The 8,500-nt window shown below is 54.4% G+C and overlaps 3 protein-coding genes across 3 annotated transcripts; all 3 read right to left on the reverse strand.

Moving 5' to 3' along the window:
* Positions 1 to 316: 316 nt before the first annotated feature.
* J4E93_010293 (uncharacterized protein) lies at positions 317 to 2,115 on the reverse strand (the record flags this gene model as incomplete). The annotated part of the gene is made up of 2 exons (XM_049348178.1): positions 317 to 1,719; positions 1,764 to 2,115. 2 exons carry the CDS (start codon positions 2,113 to 2,115, stop codon positions 317 to 319), a joined length of 1,755 nt encoding a protein of 584 aa, XP_049194712.1.
* An 821-nt stretch (positions 2,116 to 2,936) lies between these two features.
* J4E93_010294 (uncharacterized protein) lies at positions 2,937 to 6,174 on the reverse strand (the record flags this gene model as incomplete). Its single annotated transcript, XM_049348179.1, has 2 exons — positions 2,937 to 5,892; positions 5,960 to 6,174. 2 exons carry the CDS (start codon positions 6,172 to 6,174, stop codon positions 2,937 to 2,939), a joined length of 3,171 nt encoding a protein of 1,056 aa, XP_049194713.1.
* A 727-nt stretch (positions 6,175 to 6,901) lies between these two features.
* On the reverse strand, positions 6,902 to 7,426 carry J4E93_010295 (uncharacterized protein; the record flags this gene model as incomplete). Its single annotated transcript, XM_049348180.1, has 1 exon — positions 6,902 to 7,426. One exon carries the CDS (start codon positions 7,424 to 7,426, stop codon positions 6,902 to 6,904), a length of 525 nt encoding a protein of 174 aa, XP_049194714.1.
* Positions 7,427 to 8,500: the final 1,074 nt, after the last annotated feature.

Raw genomic sequence — 8,500 nt, forward strand, 5'->3', positions numbered from 1 at the left:
CAATTCAAAAAGCCAATCGCACAAGTAATGTCCATCCTGCTGCCTCGGCTGGCACCAAAAGTCATGGGTATATCGCAACGCCTTTTGATGGCCATGAGTTCCGTAAAATGACGCAGACAATCCCGCAGAACCCCGAAAGCAAGATCCACACCAGAGCCTATCGCCCGAATAGCACGCAGACATCATCCAGCGTTCATCGCAGGTATGCCAGAAGCCTAGTCGTCGCTTCACGCCCTTCTCCAAGAGCTCATCAAGCGGATGTTCAGGGCTCGCCGCCGTGCACGTCATACACGCCATGCTCATCCCCACACCCCACCTAAAGCTTCAACGGCTTCCTGTAGAACGGGCCGCGGTAGTTCTCGAGACCGCCCTCACAGTCCAGTCCCAGGAATGGGGATCCATAGTCGTTTTTCAGGAACCGCCTGTCCTTGTGATCGACATACACCCCCTCTTTCATCGCCGTCTCGGACAATCGACCGTTGATGCATGCGATATCCAGCTTTTGCGGGCCCATCTTGCGCAGCATTTTGGTGTAGATTTCCTTGACGCGGAGGACTTCTTCGCGGGGGCGGCAAAATTTGAAGCCGTAGTCCCGTTGTAGACATGCAGGCGGTTCGTCGTCAATCGGATCCTGGATGAACTGCCGGAGACGCCAGACGGTGGAGCGTTTGGTGGGTGGCGTGGAGAGGAAGGTCTTGAGGTAAGGGAAGAGGTCGCGGAAATGAGCGTACTCGTACTGATCGAAGAGTTTGACGATGGAATTCGTTTCCAAGGCAGTCTGTAGTTCGCGGAATGCGGCTTCGGGATCTTTGGCCTCCTTCAGTATTGCGACGTAAAGCCCTGCTAGTTGTCTTTCTTGCTCTTCATCCTTCGCGGTGACGAAACCGAACGAATACCATGCGGCGGTCTGCGTAGATAGAAGCCTCTCTCGGAGTATGGTGCCGATTAGTTGCGCCGTTTCTTGTTTGGTTGCGGGTTGCAAGGAATGGAGATCGAGACCCCGATCTTGTTGATTCAGGTAAGGCTGCACCGCGGTCATCAGTGGACCGAGGCTGGTGAGAGCTTGCTGAGGAGGAGAAGGAAGAGGAAGAGATGGAAGAGCAGGAACTGCAACTGCAGTTCCGATCGCTGTTGCTTCGTACTGCTGCATCCGCTTTGACTTCTCCTTTTGAGGCGGTGAGGACGGCTTGATGGTTGTTGGCGTCGCACTCGCCGTTGGAGTCGCGAAAGACACGTTCTTTACCGGCGACTGAGGCCTCAAGTGGAAGTTGACCTTCCTAAATGTCTGCGAAGATCTAGCAGCCCGTACCAGGGTGCTGTAGACACGTTCAGGGAAGCCGAGGGCGCAGATGAGGTCGAACAGCTTATTGGCGAAGTGAGTCTTCTCAAGGATGTACTTGAGGCGGTCTCGCAAGTTGTGAAGTACCCTCGTCATAGTCGATGCAAATTGAACGAGCTTATTCAACTCCTTCATGGAGCCATCGAACGCATGGACGTTTTGAGATAGCCTGATAATCTTTTCACCAAGCTCTCGGTCCAGCATCGAGCCCTTGTCGTCATTGTCGTCGATGCCGAACATCCTCGTTACGAGTTCGTTGAAGGTAGTCCTATTCTCGTCGAAATTCTTCTGTATACTTCGTATGACTTGTTCGACTTTGTTGTAGTTGTAAATCAGAATGCCGTCCCATAGTTCTGAGCATGCACGATCGAGTGGCTGGCCTAAAGGTGTTAGCGACGAACGCTTGAAGCCAGGTGAAGCATACCAGACGGATGTGTCGCAACAGATTCCAGCCCATCTTCGAGCTCGCGCACAAATTTGCGTAGTCCTTCATCCAGCGCAATGTTTGGCCCGGGCGACTGTTTGTCTCGCGTCAAGAAGATGTCCATAGCGTTGCCGTTGTGTATCTCTCGTATGTTCGCTGCGGTGCCTAGCATCTTCGACAGGCGCCTCAAGAAGCGGTCCTTGAGGCTAAGAGGTATACCCAAACCCTTTGTTGGTACGATCCCAGTCGAGTCGTCGATCAGATCCTCCTCGACGAAGATGCCGTAGGGATTTTCTTCGCAAGGTTCATTACGAGGCGCAACGCTCGCTGATTGCTGCAGTTGTGAAGCCATATTACCGGGGCAATGGATGTGCTTCCGTTGGAGTGGGAGGTAGTATCGAGATAAGGTGAGTTATCGTTAGGAGTAGAGGTTAAGTGATTGGAGAGGCGCAGTCTTAATGATGACCTGTACCGCCAGTCAGTATACACATCTCTCAAAGTGTATCGAGAAAAAAGGACTCACCGCTTTCTTGCGCAGCCTCGTCAAGCGCACGACTATGCCGTGGTCGCTATCGCTCCCGTTCGAGATCACTTCTCCGCTCGGACGTGGTCGACGTCCCTGCTGAATCGATATATCGTAAGGAGGGTTACTCCATAAGTTTTATCGCAAAGAGGTGGGCAATAACCGCTGCTCTTCAGTGTACTCCGAGTGTGGTGTAGGAGACACGGAGGTCCGGGGTGAGACGTTGATATAGACGACGACAGCGGTGACTGAGGCGACTGCCTTTACCTTTACCTCGCGCTGTCGATGCGTAGCATGACGTAATGCGCTCGCAATGTATTGGTAGGAGAACCGCGAGAGGATAGCGAGAGGTAAGAGGTAAGAGAGCGGTCTCGCGCAGGGCTATTCTAGGCCAATCTGGCGCGTTTGGATCCGGAAGGAGCAGGAGCGAACGGCAAGGATCAAGATGATGGAATGAGAAGACGGTGTGAGAAAAGAGCGTATCAGGAAGTTGCACAGGTGATATTCTTCATGAGCTTCTTACAATGAACACAAGAAAGACAGAAAAGACGCTGCAAGCGATGCTAATACAACAACAACCAAGCCCGCGCCAATATATGCAACCACCATTTCTCCTCCCCCCAATCCCCTCCTCTTTCCCACTCACCCATCTACCCCCCAAACCCAAACACCTCCGCCGTACTCAACATACTCATCCTAGTCCCCCACAGCGCAATAACAATCAACACCACATCCACAACCAACAAAACCACAGCCCCAACCATGAACCTAGGACAAAAGATCCTATAAAGCATAAGATGCCTCCTCAAATGGCCCGCCCACATCGTCGTCGCCAGATTAACAGTCGCATAGAACAAAATATGGGAAGCCATAGCCTTCGTAACCACACTAAGCAGACCCTTCTTCTGAGGTTTAACCTTCCAAAGCACACACGCCGGTACCGCAATAGCACAAAGAATCTGTGCGCCGAATGTGTTGAGGATGACGATGATGGGGGTCCATGGGTAGCGTATCTTGGTCAAGGGGATGAAAGCTGATTCCCATTGGATGGAGGAGAGAGTGGCTTGGTGGCCTGTTTTGAAGAAGTGGAAGGAGCCGAGGAGGCCGAGGACGACGGGGCCGATGGCGGATTGACGCAGGTTGTTCGTGTCGATGATTTCGAAGAGGGAGAAGAGTTGCCAGACTAAGATGCCAATTGCACCTGCGCCCATGGGTTTCTGCAACACGGCGACGGCGAGGTACCAGATTGTGATGAGGAGGGCGTAGCGCGAGCCGTGGACGTTTGCGAAACCGTGGATGATGACTTCTTCTTTGGGCGCGCCGTTTTCGTCGACGCCGCCGTCTTTGTTGATGATGACGTTGAGGAGGGGCTTGGACCAGTTGTAGATTGAGTAGCCAAAGGCCATGCTGATGGCGAGCACGATCTGGGCTAGGAAGCGCTTCGTGATGCGGATGATGTTCTCCCAGCCCGGTGCCCATTCGCCGTCGTCGGCCGCGTCGAGGGCCCAGTATGCGGCGGACATCATAAGGCCGAAGCGCAGTGCGAGACCTATCCAAAGGGTCGCGTAGTGCTGGTAGCTCTTGGTGCCGTCGTAGTAGCTCTTGATGAACGTGGGGATGAGGATGGCGGCGGCTACGGGAATGGCGAGTTGCCACGGTGCTGATGTAGTGGACAAAGCGGATCCATAGTATGTGGACTTGCAGTATGGCATCTGCTCTTCTCTGCACAGTCTCGAGAAGCTCGCAACCCTGAGCAAGATGGTGAACAAGATGGAGTGGTAAGCGCCCAGAGTTCGGTCTGAAATACTCTTTCGGCGGAAAGATGAGATAAGCGCAAGAACACCAAAGGTGGTCAGGAAGTACAGGAGAATCTCGTCCTCCCAGATGGTGAATGAGTTGGCTGCGAAGCCGCCAGAGAGCGCAAGAGTGAAGATGACACTCACCCAGCCCCAAATACTGTTCGGCATCGGTGGCATGAGGCGGTAACTCAGCGAGTAGAAAGTAGAAGCGCAGCCGACGATTCCAGTGAGAGCAGAGGAGAGGACAAGAACGTGCGACTTGGCGTCCTCTGGCATGAAGATGGTAAAGCCCACACCAACGATACCTCCGAGGACCAGACCAATAGCGCCACGGGTGAAGAAGACGGGAGTGACGTCGGCACGATCGCCATGAAGGATTCTAGCGTAGAGTGCGACTACTATCAGACTGGCGGCCAAGACTGTGACACCACTGACCATCCTAGGGACGTCAAATCGAGCCCAAAGGTCGCGGCAGATGCGGAGTGTATCGCGCTGGTAGGCACCGAAAGCCTCGTACGCCTGGCGCATCTCATCACTGTTGGCCTTGGATCTTCCGAGCGAGTTCCACGCGTCATTTGCGTTCTTCCAGAGGGCAAGCGAAGAAGCTCGTGCGCTATCAGCAATGCCTCGAACCTTGGCGTATTCATGCTGGTAATTGTGAATTTGCGCCGCTGTCAGGCGGTTGACAGTAGCCAGATTCTTGTAGTCAGCGCCGTCCTTGCCGATGAAAGCCTCTTCGATGGGTTTTCCGAGGTTGTTGAAGGGTATGGGCATGCCTAGAAGAAGCGAGAGAGTCGGGACTAGATCGATCTGTCCCACTGGCCGGGTCTTTGCGTTGGCCGGGGGTGCGACATAGGCAGGGTTGCTGCGCCCAAATATACCCTTCTTCGAGTACATCCACAGCGCAGCCTGGATCTCATCATCCGACTCTCCTCCATGGTCACCCTTTGCGTCCATGCCGTGATCTCCCATAACAACCAACAGAGTGTCGTCGTCAATGGTCCTAATCATGCGCTGGAAGACCTTGTCCATTTCGCTCAACTTCGCGGCCATGGCAGGGTGATCGGGTCCGTAACGGTGTCCAGCATGGTCTACGCCCAGATAGTGACCGAATATGACATCCCATTTGTCGGCATTCTCAGCCTGCAACAGTGGGAAAATGTGCTCACTCACGCCGTAGTCAACGGTGTGTAGATCCCAGACGTTGAACGAATCGTACGCGTGCGTAAGGTTCGGCTCGAAGTAGTCCGGGAAAAGAGCGTGCCATGTGTCGTCACCGAGGTGAACCATTCTCTTGCCCGCATTCTTCAATTGTCCGACCAAGTTATCCTCAAGAATCTCCTGGCCCGCAAAGTTGCTGCCCACATCGATGAAGGTGGGCAACGTACCCGTTGTGAGCCCCTTCAACCTCTGCATCGTGGCCGTCGGCGGGTCAGCGATGAAGGGCAAGAGGAACGCGTTCTGAGGCTGGTTCCTCGCCGTCTCGTATAGCACGGGGAAAGCATTGTGGAAATGGCGCGGGGCGATTGGAGGGGCTTGGGACGGGTTCTCGGCTTCGACAGCGAGATCGACTGGTTCGAATTGTTCGGGGAAGGGCACAGTGAAGTCATATCGCAGCGCGTCGACGATGATGACGACTGCTTTGTTGAATGTCTTCGGGTGCCAGCACCCCTTTTCCGCGTCGCCCGGTGTGTACGCGTTCGCAGAGTCGATTGGGGGGAGGGCGCATTCTGACTTGTGGTCGAGCACCAATCGCGTGAGAAGGAAGCCGCTCGTGAAGAGGTAGATACCGAGGATGTGAAGTATTCTGGTAACCGTCAGCGATGCATGTCTTGAGGGGAAAGCCGGGAGAGGGCTGCGATGGAGAAACCTACAGTATGAAGGTAAAGAAAGCGACAATGATGCCATGAGCGGCCTTGAAGTGCACCTGCCCAAGCCTCTTCGCCTTATCAGGGTCATGTACAGCTGTCCGCTGACCTTGCGACGGCTGCTGCTGTTGTGGCTGTTGCGCCGGCTTCTGAACTTTGGGCGCGGTGCTCCGGCCGGCGGTGATGTCGGACAGAGGCGTGAAGACCTCGCCGTTCTCCATGGCGGATAGAGAGGGGTGGCCAATTGGCGCTTAGCAAATGCCAAATGGAGATTCAATGGGATTCAAATGGCTGAAGAGGCCTCAAGGAGCGACAGAATCCATGGGGAGAAAGTTGGTGCGCTGTTTACAAAAGTGAGGATGTGTCGCAAGCATCCACAAGTGGATCACCCATTTCGCCGAGCCTCCGATGTCATGCATCCGCCATCGAGGTACGCGCCTCGCGCCCGTCGCTAGCTGTGCTTGGGACTTGTAATACGAGCCTTGACATCATGCCTGCACGCTTCCCGTTCGTACCAGAATACCCAAAGACCCTGCATGCGCTGGTTCATTCACGTCCACCTCACGTCACGATCAGATGCACGCGTTTTGTATGTCTTGACAAAGGATTGTATTGGCTCTCATGCTGCTCTGCGCAGTCGCTAGAGAGTGAGTTGTGTATCATACATTAGTGAATAAGAGTTATGTAAGAGGTGTAGAAACCTCGTTGAAGAGATGGCCAATCATCAGGGGGTATACAGCAAAATGGCCAGTCAACTCCGAGAATATACATAAATGGTGTGCCCTGCCGGCTATGCCACAGCTTCAGCAGGAACGGAGAAGCTGACAATCAGCGCGGTATAGCCGTCATCAAGGGTAGTCGGTCGTAGCCAAGTGGCTGAGAGGCCCGGGCTGCTAGACGTTCAGTAGCAGCAGTCTAGCCGGGTGTTGAGAGTTGGTGTCATGAGATTCATGAGTAGTATTTGTCGTCCTTCTCCTTCAGTCCGCCCATGCGATCCAGGTCGAGAGAGTCGAAGCGGTCTGATGCGTCGCGCTGGTAGGCTGGGAGGTCCTCTTGTACAGGCTCCAGTCCGACACTGTGGTCTCCAACGCGAACGACGACAACGCGGCCCGATTGTTGCTTGCCGGACTCGTCGACCTCGTCGGGGAAGGTGATGCGGATCTCGGGTACCGGGCTGGTAGGGCTGTCCATGAGGTTCTGCTTTTCCGAGTAGGTGATGACGGATTCCCGGCCCTTGTACGGCATCGCAGTGATAGTCAGGCGGTTGACATTTGATTGGCGCTTCTCGTAGACGGGGAGTTCTGGGTCGGCCTGGGCTTGTTTCCTGCCTCTGCGGACGCTGCGGAGGAACATGAGGCCTCCTATGCAGAGCATACCGAGGAGAACGAGCATCATGAGGGTAACGAGCAGGGCGAGGTGGGTAGAGCTAAGGCTGCCATCCTCGCTGCGCTTGATAAGGTTGATGTTCATCATTATGATATGGGTGGTATTGTGTTTCGTTAGGGCGTGTCGATGGCGTGCAGATAACTCTGAGGTTGTTGGTGTTGATTAAGGAGTGTAGTTGCTGTTTGCATGTTAGTTCTCATTGTCCCGCTCGCATTGCTTCTGTTCGGTGTTGTGGTTGTACATTCGCGCGGAGGCTTGGCGGAATGTGACGGCCGCCAACGGGAACAAGCGGATACGCACCTGATAGCACCGTCGGTTCGCGAGCTGGTGGATTGATAGAGAACGAGAGACACAAGGTGAGAAAGAGCGTAATGCGAGATATCGCTGAAAGAGTGAAGCGATAAGTCGACGAGGGAAGAATGAGTGAAGGTGGGCGAGACCGTGGAGGAGGTGAGCAAGGAGGTCGAGATGGGAACCAACGTTATTTTGAACCGCCTTGCGGTCACCAATGCAAAATGCAGGTACGATGCACTGATAGCGAATCAGCGATCGGCACTAAGGCGCGCACCTTCCTCTTTACCTAGTTTAGGAGAGGAAGCCGCCCACGCTAAGCCGCGTCCGTGAGGCACAATAAGATGACGGTAGCACGCTCATCCTCTCGATCTTATTTTTGGCTTCGCTGGCGCCAGCGATCTCCCCGCCGCTGCCGCACGAGACCACAACAATCAGGGTCGTCCTTCTGCGATGGTTCCCAAACCCGAGCCAAAGTAAAAACGCCGTCGCCGCAAACAGAGCAAAACAAACAACGGTTATAGCGCGTGGAGTATTTTCTGATATGCAAGGGGCGGTAATAACGAATGACGGGGGTGGGATTTAGCCAGAGGTCGAGACTCTCCGGTGTGGATCGCCAGTGGATCGTGGCCAGCACGTACTCCTATTGCGCTTGGTTGAGGCGACCGCCCCAGACTATGTACTGTCACCCTCACGACGCCAATCTGGATGTTGCGTTAAGCTTATCGAGTACGAGACGCGACGTGTTTTAGACTGATTGTGACAACGGCGTGGAGACGAGTTGACAGCGCTGGCTGAGACGAACGTCTTGCCCGAGTGCGGAGCGATGCAGGATTATGCTGGTCGATAGCACATGCCACAGCAACGCGC

The sequence above is a fragment of the Alternaria ventricosa genome (assembly GCF_023758065.1).
Source record: "Alternaria ventricosa strain BMP 2768 chromosome Unknown scaffold_28, whole genome shotgun sequence".
NCBI lineage: Eukaryota > Fungi > Ascomycota > Dothideomycetes > Pleosporales > Pleosporaceae > Alternaria > Alternaria ventricosa.